General features: G+C 45.9%; 1 protein-coding gene across 13 annotated transcripts in view; it reads right to left on the bottom strand.

Moving 5' to 3' along the window:
• EHBP1 (EH domain binding protein 1) overlaps window positions 1-11336 on the bottom strand; it is a 206110-nt gene extending 194774 nt beyond the window's left edge. For 7 of the 13 annotated variants that reach the window (XM_074536969.1, XM_074536971.1, XM_074536972.1 and 4 more), the window contains exons 1-2: window positions 11052-11336; window positions 9591-10002 (exon numbers count right to left, since the gene is read on the bottom strand). In XM_074536969.1, the coding sequence (XP_074393070.1) occupies window positions 9591-9694 (104 nt within the window). In that variant the 5' untranslated portion in view covers window positions 9695-10002; window positions 11052-11336. The remainder of the gene's footprint in view (window positions 1-9590; window positions 10003-11051) is intronic. The other 6 variants (XM_074536965.1, XM_074536966.1, XM_074536970.1 and 3 more) reach the window with 1 other exon arrangement.
• Window positions 11337-15444: the final 4108 nt, after the last annotated feature.

The raw sequence follows: 15444 nt of genomic DNA, 5'->3' as shown, positions 1-15444 counted from the left end.
CCTCTCCTGGCAGCAGCTGCAGCCTTTCAGCTTTACCTCCCAGAAAAGAGGGAAAGATGTGTGGAGGCAGGAAGGAAAAGTTGCCTTTCCCCCTCCCAGTCAACAGGACAGTCACAGACTGAAGAAAGCACCATGTCTCCAGCAGCACACATTTATAATTCTATCACTATAGGTGATCACTCACTCTCAACCCTCCAGCAAAACATCCCTTGATGACATCAGTGGCTATGAGAATTTAGGGTGTTCAGATTACTCTTGGTGAGCCTTCAGCTACAAATTTTAAAAAATCAAATCTCATTTAGTATAGGGAAAAAAAGGAATCTGTGGAAAAGGAAATAATTATTTTATTGCTTTAAGACTGTCTGTCCCAGTATCTTGAACAGATATGTAGACACTGGACTCAGAGCAGCCATCCACCAACAAACAAACAAACAAACGCAGAGCTTACAACCCATTATTCCCTTTTCCACATGCACAAATCCCAAAAAAGGGGGCAAAGGGTGTGAAAACCTCATTGTATTTTTTAAAAAGTATCTTTCAGAAAGTGTGAACAGTAAAAGCCATCCTAAATATGCCTCAAAACCAAGTAATGCTGTTATAAATTCTTCCAATTTTTGTGGTATGAGAGGAAGTGGTAAAAATGGGTCAGGCCTTTCTCATTCTTAAAATTTCCTTATGTGTCAAAGCTGAAAGAATGCAGGGGAATTCACTAACTCAAGAGACATTTACTCCAAACACTCTATCCATACACACATCTTGAACTATATATTTATATTATATGTATATATTTATATTATATGTATTTATTATGCACAGGTGACACTTTTTCACGTGTCAGCTTTCAGAAACATCTCCCCACCTTAACTTCTCTATGCAGTTAAGATCTGCTCTTGAAGAAAAAAAGAAGTTTAAAAATCTTGTTCTCTTGAAATTTTTCACAGCTTTATACAACTACTGCTCAAGTTACCTACAGGAAATGACAAACCACTAAATCAGTTTTCCAAGTGACATAGTGACACAACTCTTAAAAGACAAGTACAGCTAGAAAACACAGCCAAGTAGATTTGCCCACCTGTCAGCATGGCCAGAGCTGTAACTCCAGAGCTATAACCACATTAGGTGTCACCAGGAACTGTCAAGGTTAAATCCTCTGCTAATAAACCAAAGACAAATCAGCAACAGGTTGGTTTGGAAATTTACAGATCTGAGTTAGATCTTTGCTGCAAAAGAGAACTTTTGACAGCTCTTTTTTGTTCTTTTAAATCTCTTCCTGTGTACTGACATAAACAAAGGAATTCAGAGTTTACTCAGTGAGCAGACACAGAAAGTCAAGGAAATTCACAGTACTTGCTGAGTGGCAGAGTACGATGTGCTGCCAACTGGATTCAATGATCCAGATTCTCCAGTTACTTCATTCAATGCAGCTTTTGGTATTAACAGTTCTGGCAATGCAAATACTCTTCCCAAGCACAGCTGGGAGGGGAAAGTTAGTTTATGGCACTGGATGGAAAAGCAGAGGCACCACTGCATCAGCCTTAGCTCTAAAGAAAGGTCAGGGCAGCTATCATCCCAGGGCATCAGGCAGCAACATACCTAATGGAAGAGCTGACTTAGGGAATGTCTTTTGTCTGCCTGGCCTAGGTGAAAGGTGATGGGGCTTGTCCCAACAGGAGCAGCTGAATTTACACTCCCAGCAGAGCTGCACCCATCAGAAGCCACATCTCCCACCACAGCAGGCAGTGCCACCCATCCTGCAGCCCCAGACAGCTCTGACCTGTCCTACAGCACCAAGGCAGCTCACAGCACTTCTCTGGTGAGAAAAGCCACTGAACATGAAGGGTGGCTGCTCATTCCAAGTGCTTGTGGAGGTGGCACACAGGAAACGAGCAGCAGTAATACAGGAGCCAAAACTGATGTGGTAGGAGAGAGTCTTAAAATACCCTGGATTGCTCTAATTCAGTTGTTCCTGGAACTAGAAATGATTTTGCCTTTGTGATGTTTGGTCAGCACCTAAGTCATTTTTCAAAACAGATCCATTGGAAATGAAAGGTCAGAGCTGCTCGTGTGCTGTTAAGCTGATACAGCAGCTCACTCAAAACAAAGCCCACAGAACACTGCAGGAGTGTGCACATGAAATAAAACCCCAAACCAGTTTGTGCTAAAATAAATACACAGAGCCACAGAAACTGCAGCTCAGCAGCTGCAGACAGTTAAGCAGCTGCAGAGCCTGGCCATAGCTTTGGAGTAATCCTCAAGAAAGTCTCCTTAAATAATAAATTAGATACAAAAAGAGCCCCCAATAATGACTCTCCACTACAAAGAGAGCCTCAACAGGCAAACGAGAATTACTTCTGCACTGCTCATCTTTACAGGTTTGCAGGCAGCTAGAAACTGTAGCTCAGGAGGGCATGCACTTCTGATTCATCTCAAAAGCTTGTGCACTTTGAAGCCCCACAGTGACAGCACAGGCACTGACTCAGGAGCTGGGCGATTTAGCTGAAGCACTCTGAGATGCTCTTGCCTGCAGCCGTGGCTCATCTCACCGCTCTGGCAGATTTTCCTCCCCATTGCACCAGGGCAGCATAAGGGAGGTGTGCCTGCTCCTCAGCTGCTGTCGTTCACACTCGCCTCACAAATGGGAGCTGAAGTTGATGGCACTTAATACTAACACATCTCACAGGCTCGCTGTCACCCTGCCTCTGCCCCAGGGCAGAACACTGCTGCTGCTTAGGGACAGTGACATCCCACTGCACCTCTGAATCCAGAAAACCTCATGAGTCAGAGCCTCGGACAACAGCAATGTTAGTTCTGGTTCTGCTAATTTTAGCTCGTGCTTTACCCACAGTTCCCAAATCCCTGCAATGCCTCTCCAGGTGCCAACAGCCACAGCTACCCTACACCTCAAGTGCCAAAACACACAGCTTCCAGATGAGAGGCTCTGGTGCACTTACAGAAACTGTACACTGCAGAAAGACATTTTTCAAATAAAGACAAGAGGAAGAAAACAAGGACAGCTTTATTTACCCTAGTGCTCTGCGCATATCTTAATAGGAACAAAAGTTCATCTGCACAGTTCCTGTGTTTCAGAGTCCACTGGCCACACAAGACAGACTTTGTGCAGAGGGGAGCTCAAGGAGCGTCCCACAAGGCAGCAAACAGCCTGCAAGGGCCAGCTTCTGCCCCAAGGAGTGAAAGGAGAGAGAGGGGCAAGGGAAACAAACACACACTTCACACGCTCTCCTCAGAGTAAACTGGGAAAGCTTTTAGAAGTAAATAAACACACACACCCCCACCCCCATATTCTCAGAAAGCCACCCAGGCAGAATGCTTTTACTACCCTAGCTGAAGGGTTTGTTTTATAAGAGTAGTTTCCCCAGATTTAGTCAACTTTACCAGCCTCCTCCTCCTCCTCCTTCTCTCCTAATTCACACTGAACTGTGAAAGGGACTTCAGCTCTCTCCAACCAATTAAAAACTAATTGAAGCAACAGACTGGCACTATACAGCCTGAGCACTCTGGGAGATGGCAGACTCAGCTCATATGAGGTCTACACAATGTCAAAATATTTCATTTTATTTCACCTCATAGCACAAAGAGCTGAAAAGAATATTCACATGGATCCAACCCCAAAAAACAAATTGAAATCTTTACTGCAGTTCAAGTCACTGGGTTCGAATGAACAGCACAGGTTCTTTACTGCAAGTGTGCACCACAGAGCCTGCAGGAACAGAGCAAGGTTTTATTTGTTCCAAAAGCTCCGTGAGCAAGTTATGCAAACACACAGTTTCTCTCTCAAAAAGTAAAGCTATGTTAGAACATAAATTAGTGTATTTTATTCATTCAAGAAGACATCTTCACCACTCTGACCATTAAAATTAAATAAGTCTACACCTGGATATAATCAAACATTTTCTGGTTTTGCTTATTATTTCTGCTACTGATAGGACAGGAGACAAGGAATTGCTGAAAAGAAATGTCTCTTTCAGAAACAAACAAAATTCAGAACAAGTATTTATGCCAAATCTTTCGACCCTACAGATCCTAAACTTTGTGCCTGCAGCTATCAATGCATTCTTTTAGAAACTGGACACAGAGACACGAGCACTATTAAAACATTGCTGTGAATAGAAAATGGGTATAAATGTGCAGCACTGACAACCTAAAAAGTCATCATCAAGACAGATTTCACAAACACCTGCACCTTTCCTACCGAAATTTCTTTGCTGCCAATATGCAGCCAGCAACTCTGATGAGAAATCCCTAATTTGTGGTCCATAGAACAGACCTGAGGCTGTAAAAAGGTTTAGGAGGGGAGCCTGGCAAGGTAGGGAAGGAAAGCAGCTGGCATTAAGGAATTGGGATTCATAGACAACCTCCTGACAGAAGTCAGGCAGAGTCCATAGCAGCAAATCTGGGTTTCTGCAATGAAGGATTTTCTTTTTGATCCAAAGAAGAGAGACCCAAAATGACAGAGGAGAATTGCCTTTGTGTGTGGACAGTAAATGTGTTTTAACTGACTGCAGAAAGAAAGGGAGAAGACAGCTGTAAGGCAGCTGGTGGTGATTATTTGGAAAGAGTATGTTTGACACACAGTTTAAGCCTTCAAAAAATCCTCAGTCAAAACCAGAAATGAATGGCAAAGAAAATGCTGAAGTGTATTTGTAAATGGAGATTATTTAGTGTGGAATTAGAACTCAATAAAAAGTATAAGGACAGAGTACAATTTCAGTGAGAAGAACAGAAGATAAAACACAGGAGAACTTGCATGGTGCTGTCCTTGCACATGTTATATACACTACAGTACACCTGTATCACCAACACCCCAGTCTGATCAAAACCTCTGCAGAGCAAGCCCACGACACAACAGCACAGTGCACAGCCAAACTAATCCAAAGAGATCCAATATGATCACCCTTTATAGTCTTTATAATGCACTTAGGGACTCAGGAAATCCCCTCTAACCACCGTGCAAAGCAAGAAAATTACGTGAGCAGTGTGACAGGCTGACCCCAAGCAGGCAAACAGGGATTCCACAGCAACCAGTAAAGCCCAGTTCTCCTGGTGGCCTTTGGCACTGACGGTTTGCTGGAAAGCAGCAAGCACAAGGCAGGCACATCAGTGTGACCGTGCAATCTCAAAAAGCTCATTTCTCTGCCATGCACAATGCATGCCAAATCCTAAGATTCCTGCAGCATCCAGTTATGAAACTACAATAGAAGAGGAAAACAGATGGCTAAAGCCTTTTGGAAAAAAAAAAAAAAGAAAGATTAAGCCTTACTTCATTTCCAAAAGAGAAATATGTGTATTTGAGAAGAGAGAGCCTACTTCAGACCATACCTAATCGATATAAAAATAGGCAGCTTGCCTCATGGACATGAAGCCTGTCTTCAGTTAAAGCTTCTGAACATATGAAAAGTTTAACCCTTTTAAGCATCATAGCTCACCGTATTTATAAGCAGGATTTAAAAGCAAAGCAGTTCATATAAGAAATGACAGAAATTACAAATATTGTACAAAAATAACATTTTTCTTTATCTCTCAAGCAACCCCTGAACACAAATCCTGTATAAAACCTCTGTGTTTACACCTTTCCAGCCTTTGTAAGCAGTTGGCACCTATGTTCAGGTGAGCAGCTTTCTTGCTCATAAAAGCATCCAATGAGGAATGACAAGTTAGGAACTTGGCAGCCTGAATTCTCTCAGTTCAGCCATTCTCTGTGGAAACCAGTCAGTATTACATTTGAAGCCTCTGTTGAGTTCTTGACTTGTGAGATATCACACAACAATAAGGAAACAGAAAAGCCACCCTAAAGAGCTCATGTGTTCAGCAGTAGATGTTTCAGCAGCTCTATAAAACTGCTATCAGAGCTTCAGGTCCAAGTACTGGAAGTGATCTCTGGTCCAAAGGGGAATTTCCTCCTGTGCTGAGCCTGGATCTCACCCATCTCTGTTCTGCCAGAGCAGAGGCCTCCAGCAGCTGGGCAGCCCCAGGTTACATAGAGATTCATGCTGGGCTGGCAGCTTGAGCCAGGACCAACAGGAGCCCTGGGCTTCCTCAAACTGGCAGCAAAGCCAAGGGCACCCCAAGCAGGGCCTGACACCAATGCTCAGGAACTGCACAGGTCACAGCATTCCAGCTGCCAGGGATGCCTAGCACACTCCTGCCCCACACAGCACCCTCTGCCCGGCAGCACAGAGCAGGGAATAAATACAGCTGTTCTGTGCAAGCACAAGCACAATGAATGAGGCTGGATTCTGGTTTTACTCAATGACTCTGCACTGAGGATAAGCACTGAATTAACTCCCTGGTGTCACATGTGGTCCTTTCAGGCCAGGGCTGCAGTTCACTGGTGAGGCTCTGTGGAAAATCCTGAGCTGCCCCAGCTTAGTCCAAGGGTAAATGGAGGATGACACACTCCAGCACTTTCAAGCAAGCACCCTTCAAAAAAATCAACTGCTTATATGATTAATGCAAAGTACTATGTTTTTGCAGTAGCAGGAGTCACTAATCCATATTAAAGACCAAGACTACATCTGTTTATTTATTTATTTTTAATGAAAGGTTCTAAATAAACCAACTGTTCAATTTTTCAAAGGTACTGAGCAGCCACAATAATTAGGTCTGGGTCAGTGGGAGCTGCCAAAATGCCACAGAAGTGACTCAGTCCTGTTAATTATCTGAAAAATAAGGAACAGTGACAACACTGGACACTCCATCACGACCTATCTCCCCCAAACACACCACCAAGGAAAAGCAATCATTTGTGAGTGGCTGTGTGTAACCATTGGTAGAGACAAGAATTAGAAATTATAGAGAGGAGAAAAAGCAAGGAAAGGTCCCCAATCTGGCCAAATGCTTAGAGATAATAAAATCCTTTAAAAAAGTGAAGCAGCAACACTACAGCAGTGGCAACTTCTTACAGTGCCAGGAGAATGCCAGAAAAGAAAAAGAACAGGAGCTATTTTAAACACGAGGTTATAAAAAAAAATAAAACATAAAAAGAACAATCAAACCAAAAACTCCAATCAATACAAGTCCAGAGGAAAGAGGGTATTAAAGCCAACCAGAAATTCACCCAACCTTGCACACTATCCACAATCAGTACAAAAATACTCTAACACACAAGTCTCTTTCTGAAGAGTCAGACAAATGCAAAGCTAACAGAAGACAGCAGTGCACAAAAAGGAACACAGCCTGTTTTGGTCATGCACAATCCTTGCTCACAGACACTTCTCAGTCCCAGTGTGTTTATGACTGTGTTGTCATTTACTTTAAAATATGAATGGAGCATTCTTTTCCTCCAGAAACACTGCATTGTTAAAATGCCAGTACATTAAAATAACTTACTGCTTACTACATTTCAATCAAACAAACTACAGACTACAGCACTGACACTTAATATATATTGAGTGCTTTCAGCAAGAGCAGCATATGGAGTTCATTTCTGGCATTTTGTTCTCACATGGGCCAAACTCAGAGGCAGGACAGAAACAGATGAAGCAGTGATCCTTTGGGCATGCACAGAAACTCTATCTCCTCCAAAGTTAGGGAAACACTTAGTTGAAGGCTCTCAAAATACATAAATATTTAACCCTTCATTTCTATAGAAGTTTGATTTATGGCAGAAATATAATATTTTAGGTTGCATGCTTAAAGAACATTTTTTGTTAAGGTTCTCAAAATAACAGGAAGCAGAATCAAAAAGCTTACAGTCAAAGGACTTTATGAGCTATGTTTTCCCCATTGTGATTTTTCCTAGAATTCATCCACATTTCACCACCACACTGTTCCTTTGTAATAACCAACACAAGCACTGATCTTGTCTATATTTAAACTCAAGAATGTAGAATGAAGGTTCAGAAGGATGACCTGTTTGCAAAAAATTAGTTACATATCTGAGGTTTGGAATGGCTTTCTCACAACTTCATACCCAGACATTCTCCTAGGTGGGCACTCTCAGTTATGATTAACCAATGAGCTGCCTGTTTCTAAAATACCTGAGCAATGCCTGTTTCTAAAATAATAACATATTTCACAAGATAATTTTGTGTATGACTTTTTCTTAAACCAAAGAAAGGTTAGCTGCAATTCCAATGCAAACATTCCCCTGCAGGATTTTATACTTAAGTGCTGAAGCATCCTGCAAATTCTCAGCAATGAGTGAATCAAAATGAAAATGAAACCTAAAACACCCTCATTAATGCAAAGAGAACATAAAAAGAAATAAACCCAACTGCTGAAACAAACCTGATCAACTACAGTTACTCTGGAAAACTCCTTGGCCTCCTTGAGACAGCAGATCCCATAAGATAATCAGGACAGCTTCTGTCAACTTCTACAATGTTTCCATTTGTAGTTTACTCTGTGAAACCAAGTTCAACTTCCAGAAAAATTCTGTTTCTTAAACATCCTAAGCATGAAGACAACTTGCTAAAAAAATCCCAAACGTTTACCCTGACAGTGTTCCTTTAAGGCAGAGCAGTGTGCAGCCTTCCAGCATATTTGACAGAGATTTCCTACTCCAAGAGATAGAATTTAAATTTGTAGAGGCAATTACTCATAACCAGTGAAAGCAGCCAATGCATGTACCAAACTTGCCAACAAGAAGAAAGGCCAAGTATTAGAAAGGAGGCTGCAGTTTATTACAAGGCAATTTGAACATCTCAGTCCACGAGGTCTGGAAAGTATTTTCTTCATCCCCTGACACTACATGCTCACACTAATGTGAGGAATTATGTCGGTAATATCAATATTCCAAACATATAAAACAGCAGTTAAGTATTTATATAATGGAGATCTTCCCCTGACTACTTAAAAGCTGCTTCTAGTCTTGCCTAGCAGATTTATTTAAGCTCATTTTGCACAGGAAAGATGATGTGCCAGACCCACACCATTAACTGCTGTCTAGTCAGCTCCAAAGCCATCCAACTGGACCACCATCGAACATAATTCCTCCTGATTAAACAAACACCTTAAGGCAATTTCCAAGGACCTGCCTCTTGACCCTTCCTGTTAAAAAAGACAGAAAGGAAAATGGAAAAGCAGAAAGAGAAACATGACCTCCTCAGGTAAGGAAGTCAAAAACCAAAATGGGCATCCAACCCATGTGTCCCATGACCACCATGTCCAGGACTGATCTCCAGTGCCCCTGTCAAACAACTCAAGGGTCAGCAGATAACCCTCAGCATCACCAAGCTGAATTGGCAGCTGGAAAAGAGCTCATGGGAAACATTTCAAAAGAATATTAAGAACCAAATAAAAATCCTCACTAAAAACCCCAAACTGACAACCAAAACCACACCAAGTCACAGTTGTGAGCTAACAAATGTACCCCCCTCTGCAAGGTAAAAACAATGCCAGCCCAGAAAATCAATAGCACAGAGCAAATCCAGCAGGTCAGGTCCAGGGTAACCACACAGCAAAGCCAGCACTCACTGGGAAAGCCAAGCAGCTCATGCACCTCTTCTGCAATGGGCTGGCAGGAGAAGGTAGGGGGATGCAACAGCAGGCACCTACCACACAAAGCAGCATTTCCTATTTCAGCACCAGCAACTTACACCATTATTTTTCACACATGAGCTGCTTCTTACCATTTTTTGGTGCACTCAACCATCAGTTCCTGGTAAGAGGCCACAAACTGGAACTTGGATGCATGTTTCCCAACACGCTGCAGCCTTTTCCAAACTGAAGCCATGGTGGTGAGAAACACCAGTCCTCTTACACAGCAGCAGCTGCGTGAACACCAGCGTTGGTTTCAAAGAGCGTGTGTGCTTGAAACTAGCAGGTTTATATACAGACACAGTAAAAAGAGTGTGGGAGAAACTTGACAGGACGTCTACAATCCATACTCTGCCTCTCCCCTTCTCAGGGTAAATCCCAGTCTAGCGGAATGGCTCAGCACTGGCCAGGAGCAGCATGCAGTAGCAGTAGACAGGTAATGGAAAGTAATTCTCTCATGGAATCATCATTCTTCACACAGTAGATGAAGGGAAGACTGCAGGACTGGAAGACAAATGAGACAGGGAGAAGAGACAGCATTGGTTAATACACTTCTCACTAAGTGCTGCAATTGCACGTGATCTCGTACCTTTCAAAGAACTACAAGCAGCCACAACAACACAGCCCTTTCCTGTTGCCATCTACACCCCCCACAACCCCAATCAAATAAATAAATAAATAAAAATACTGCAGCAATTTCAGGAATTCAAACCACGAGACTGTTCGGAAACATATCAACGTATCCTATTATCAGCAACATCATAACTGGCAACAACAACAAAAAAGGGCAGCTCGGGGCCACACGGAATCCTTGTGCAGCATCTCCGGGAAGCAGTGCAAAGTGGCTGAGGTGCTACCAACATGCACCCAGAGGGAGGGACACCGGGAGATGAAGTTCTTTGTCTTGATGACAAAAGGTGTAACAGTTGTTCCTCTAACACACCTCCCGCTTTCATCTCTCGGTCCAAAGAGAGGGATCAGCCAGGAAGACAGAAAGGGAGTGCTGCTGCCCAAATGCCCGTGCCAGGGTGAGGAGGAGGGCGAGAGAGGAAGGGGCATTTCCCGAGTCCTGGCTACCCAGGATTCCCCATCTTCCTCGCTGCATCATATTGAAATGGAAATGTCTCTCCATCCTGCACTGAGGAATGATCATCAGGGAAGTGAAAAGGGAGAGCAGAAACCCAGGTGGGTCTCCTCCCTCGAAAGGAAAGCAGCATCTGCGCTGGGTGCGGAGGGAAAAGCCTCTTCATTACGAATACAGGGAAGCACAAGCTGGCCGCAGCTGGCGAGAAGTCAGGTTAGGATGGCATCAGAGCTGGCGAGGAGAGTACCTGAAGTGGAATGGCCCCCAGGAGAGAGGGTCCCCAGGGAGCTCCGCTCCGCCTCAGCAGCCCGTGTCACCTCCGCGCCCAGCCCGCCGGGCAGCGCCCCCCGCCCTTGGCCGGGAGCCGGAGCCGTTTAAAAATTAAAACGCCACCGGCGGAAAGCAAGGAGGGGAGCGGCGGCCTCGGGAGCGGCGGGAGGGAACGGGCGGCTCCCCGCGCGGCACTCACCTGCCGCCGGCTCCTCGCGGGCGGTCCCGCCGGGCGGGCGCGCTGGCACCACACGGCAGGCGAGAGTCAGCGCTGCCGCTGCCCATTACTGCAGCAGCTCCGCCGCCGGCAGCGCCCGGCGGCTCTCCCCGTCCTCCCGCAGCCTCATGGCGAGCACGGCTCCCCCGCCGCTCTCCGCGCCGGCCGGGCAGACAGCGCGGGTCGCAGCCCGCCTCACACCGCCACCATCGCCCCCCTGCCGGCGCTGCGCGGCGCCTCGCCCCGGCCCGCCGCTCCCCCGCCCCCGCCGCCCGCCGGGACCCCGCCCACGCCGCATCATTGGCCCGGCCGCGGGCCCTCCGCGGCCCATTGGATGTCATGCCTGTCAATCATCCGCGCAGCGGAGGAGAGAGGTGGTGACAGGAGAGAGCTTCGCAGATCCTCATCTCCCGCCCCAGCCTACTCTGATTGGTCACGGAGCTCGAGGAGGCGGAGCCCTCCTGAGGAGAGGCTACTGGATAGGTCAGCGCCGCCATCTGTCAACGGCGCTTCCTAAAGCAGCGGGGGTGGGGCGCGGCGCGAGGAGCAGGGGCGTGGCTCCGCCGCCGCCCCCGGGACTCGCCACCGCCCCAGGGCCGGGGAGCGGCGGGAAGGGAAGGGAAGGGAAGGGCCGGGCCGGGCCAGGCCAGGGACGGAGGGAGCCGGGGAGGGAACAGTGATGCCTCCCGTGAGGCGGGCGCGGGGAGGCTGGAGGCAACGAGCGGCCGCGGATGGAGGCGGTGGGAGGGGAGGAGGAGCCGCTGCGAGGGACAGTCCCCGCGCTGCGCCCGCCTTGGGGAGGGGGCGGTCGAACGCCAGGCCTGACCCAAGTCCTGCCGCACATGCCCAGCTCCTGTGGGGGCTCCGGAGCTCGGCTGCGGCTGGGAACTGGTGGGAATTAAATACCGCAGGCAGGAGGATGTTCCTGTGCTGATTTAACCTGCGTGCTCAGGGAGCGGCCCCCAGGCGGCGGGGGCTGGATGCTGTGCGCAGTTCGATGTTACAGTGTCCGCAAGGGAGAACGGAGCAGTGAGAGGGGCGGTCTCCGTGCGATGCAGCTCTGAATCCCCCCTGGCCACGCCGGCAGAACGCTGCTCCTGCACTGCAGTGCCGTGAAGGAGGTGTGGGGACCCAGATGCAAAGCCTCGGTGCTGGGTTCCAGCAATAATCTAAAATTAACCCGTGACTTGCTCTGGTTCCTGCTCTTGTTGCCCACGTTCCCTCTGCACACCCGTACAGGTGTGTTCAGGTTTGGGATCCCAAAGCACCGTTTGCTGCAGGTGAATTCCAGAGTCAGGGTAGTGCTCTCTGGGAGCTAATCCTAAACCTATCAGCCATCCAAGTCAGAAACTAAGCCAGCTATCAAGTGGAAGCACAGGGAAATAACGAAGATAATGCTGTGGAGCTCTAAGAGCAGCTGTAAAATTGAAGCCTCGGGGCTTTGCAGTCCTCTGTCTTCTTTCCCATGACAAACCAAATGGAGTCCAAGCCTGATCCACAGTCTGGAAAGCTCCTTATCCCAGTGTTTTCCTCCTTTCCCCTGATCTGCCTCTCGCTGTTGTGGCATATCGCAGAGGCTGCCAGCATTCAGTGGCTGGAGTGAAAGAATGACTCTGTGAATGGCCACAGGCCTAAGCTGAGCTAAGTTACTTCAGAGAGGTTGAATATTTGGGCTATTGAAAAGGCCAGCCCTTTGCTTATAACGTATTACTCTTCAGCCCTTACCCCAGCTGCCAGAGGGTGTGCACTTGGAGCTGTCCTGGAAGAAGAACTGATTCTCTTTTTTTTTTAAAGTGTTACACTGAAATGTTGCAGATAGTTGTACTACTCATACAGATTTTCTTGGAAAATCGTTTTTTATTTCCCCTGAATATTTTTGAAGTTAAGCAAAAAGATTTGAAGATTTTGTACATTTGTCTTAACATACCTGTCCCAGTTTTGCCGCTGGTCTATACACACAGAGTAATTCCTCAACACACTTGAGGGAGACATCACTGGGCTTTTTAAGTGCAGATTACCTGCTTAGGATTTGAGAAATGAGGCCAGGATTTCCAGAGCACATCACACTGAGAACATGCAGTATGGAGCACACAAATGCTTGGTCCTGACTTGGAAAATACCAGATGGAAAACTGGCAGCTGTGAAGTGGATCAAGCAAGGCAATTTAAAATTCCAGTGGCCCTGAGGAGAGCCTTGGTTCTTCATACCAGAGAAATATCAAGTAATCAGTTGTGCTGATTTTCTTTCAGAAGTTGTCTTTATTCTGAGTATATTACCAAAAGTTAATCCGTGAGCTTCTCTGATTTATCTCCTGAATAACCTGCAGCACCAGGTTATTCAGGAGATAAATAATAACCATCCAGGCTAATTCCTAAGACATACCTGCAACCAAGATCTTACTTTCCTCAAACTGAGATAGACATTTTCTGTCCAGTGGAATAAACACAGGAGGTCTGATGGTTTGTTCAGTGACTTGTGTTTCAAACATCATTATTTATTAACATTTTCCATTTCCTTCATAGCTTTTGGGTTCAAGTTACGCCAGGCTGGGAAGTGCACAGCATAAGGCTGCTTTTGCCTCTGTTGTGTGGGGAGAAATGCAACACAGGCAATTATCCCACCAGTTATATATTTTACAGTTTTTAAAAGCAGCCATCCTCAGTTCTTGTGATTTTGGGGAAAGCCTTAGGAGATTTCAAAGGGTGAGAGGAATTTCTGTGGGAGGGAGGGCGAGATCTTCAGCTGCAGATTGGAAGCTAGAGGCCACCACAGCATTCTCAGGTTACTGGACTGAGTCTTGCACCAGACCAACTCAAAAGCTCTTGTGACTTCTGCTGGCAGCTCAGAGCCCAGAGGAACCAATGAATGGCAAAAAGGGATTAGCAAGGACATGGATGAAGAGCCCCAAAGCTCCTTCTTGGGTCAGAGCACTCGGATGGGTCAGCAAGGAGCCCCCCTGTTGGCTTCACTTCCATACTGCAAACATCTCTTGCCTGGTCCTGCTGGCCACAAGCCTGGTTTGTGAGAATGACCCAGCTCAAACTAATGCTCAGCTCAGGATCTGAGCCAAGCTTTGGGGAAATTGTGGCATTTTTACTTAATTCAATATTATGAGCTTGAAAACAAAGCTAGTTACACCAAGGTACCCAGTGCTCTCTTTTAGGGTCAGCAGCTGAGTGAACAACTCTTGTGTGACTCCCAAAGGGGTCCTTCTGATTACAAAAAAAAAAAAAAAAAGGCACTTCATGTACAAATGAAAAATCTCTTCTGCAAGCAGGAATGAATAGGGAGGTACTGTTTTATTATTTAACATGTATGACACAATCTATTTAAACCATATGTGTATCACACCTGCCGTCTTCCTGCTGCCTTGCTTGCCTATGGAAGGACACCTGAGGAAGTGTATTTGTGTATATTTGTGTTGTTTGTGTATCACCTGTGTTGTCCTGGGAGTGGCATGGGACAGGATGCTGAGAGCTGCTCCAGCTGGGAGCTTGGTGGGGCTGCCTAGGGAAACCCCACATAACCTGACCATGTTCTTTATCAGCAGCTAGTTTCACCAAGGACACGGTTACTATTCAAAAACTCGTGCTCTGTGCCTCTTTTCCCCTTGCTATCCTGACACTCAGACTCCCTCACAATCTCCACAGAAAATCCTGTGTATATTTTTTTCAGGATTTTGCCTCCTGTTCCCTGGCTTTGACTGATGGTGGAAGAATTCAAGTCTCCTGGCCCAAGCAGAGAGATGATCTATGCTCTATTTCTGTTATTCCCTGTCAAGCTTTAAAGCTCTCCAGCCTCTCCCTTATCCCTCAACGCCTCATCATCAGCATGACTAAGGACAGGTTGTTCACCAATCAAGAAATGACCTTTGCTAGGAATAGCTGTCATAAATCTCCATTTCCCTGTCCTTCCTCCTTCCCTGTGCATGAGCCTGCAGAAATGTCACTGAGGAAATCAAGGAATTGGATTATGTCAGATTTGCAAGAACATTCTGCTTTCTGAGGCAAAGGTCTGTGTACATGGGGTTACCCACACCTGCCATGTTTTAACCTCCTTGTATTTCCAGATCCCATCAAAACTTTGATCTCCTGTTAATGAAAGTAGTGGAGAATTTGTGCTGACCTCAGTAATATGGGTAAAGTACCACCCTCCTGCTCCCCAACGTGTCTCTAACTGTGCTTGACACTTTAACATTCCCTTCTGTAACAAGTAATATTACATTGTCTGCTCTTTTTTGCTTCTTCACATCCCAACAGTAGTTAAAAATCCATGTGTGTATATATACACACACACACATATATATATACATACACACACAACAAATCATAGTATACATAGGGGGGAAAAAAAGGAATTTTTTAATCCCTCCCTT

Source organism: Zonotrichia albicollis, chromosome 3 (assembly GCF_047830755.1).
Source record: "Zonotrichia albicollis isolate bZonAlb1 chromosome 3, bZonAlb1.hap1, whole genome shotgun sequence".
In the NCBI taxonomy this organism is placed as follows: Eukaryota; Metazoa; Chordata; class Aves; order Passeriformes; family Passerellidae; genus Zonotrichia; species Zonotrichia albicollis.
The sequence above is the reverse complement of the archived record's forward strand: the minus strand, read 5'-3'. Positions and strand labels throughout refer to the sequence as shown.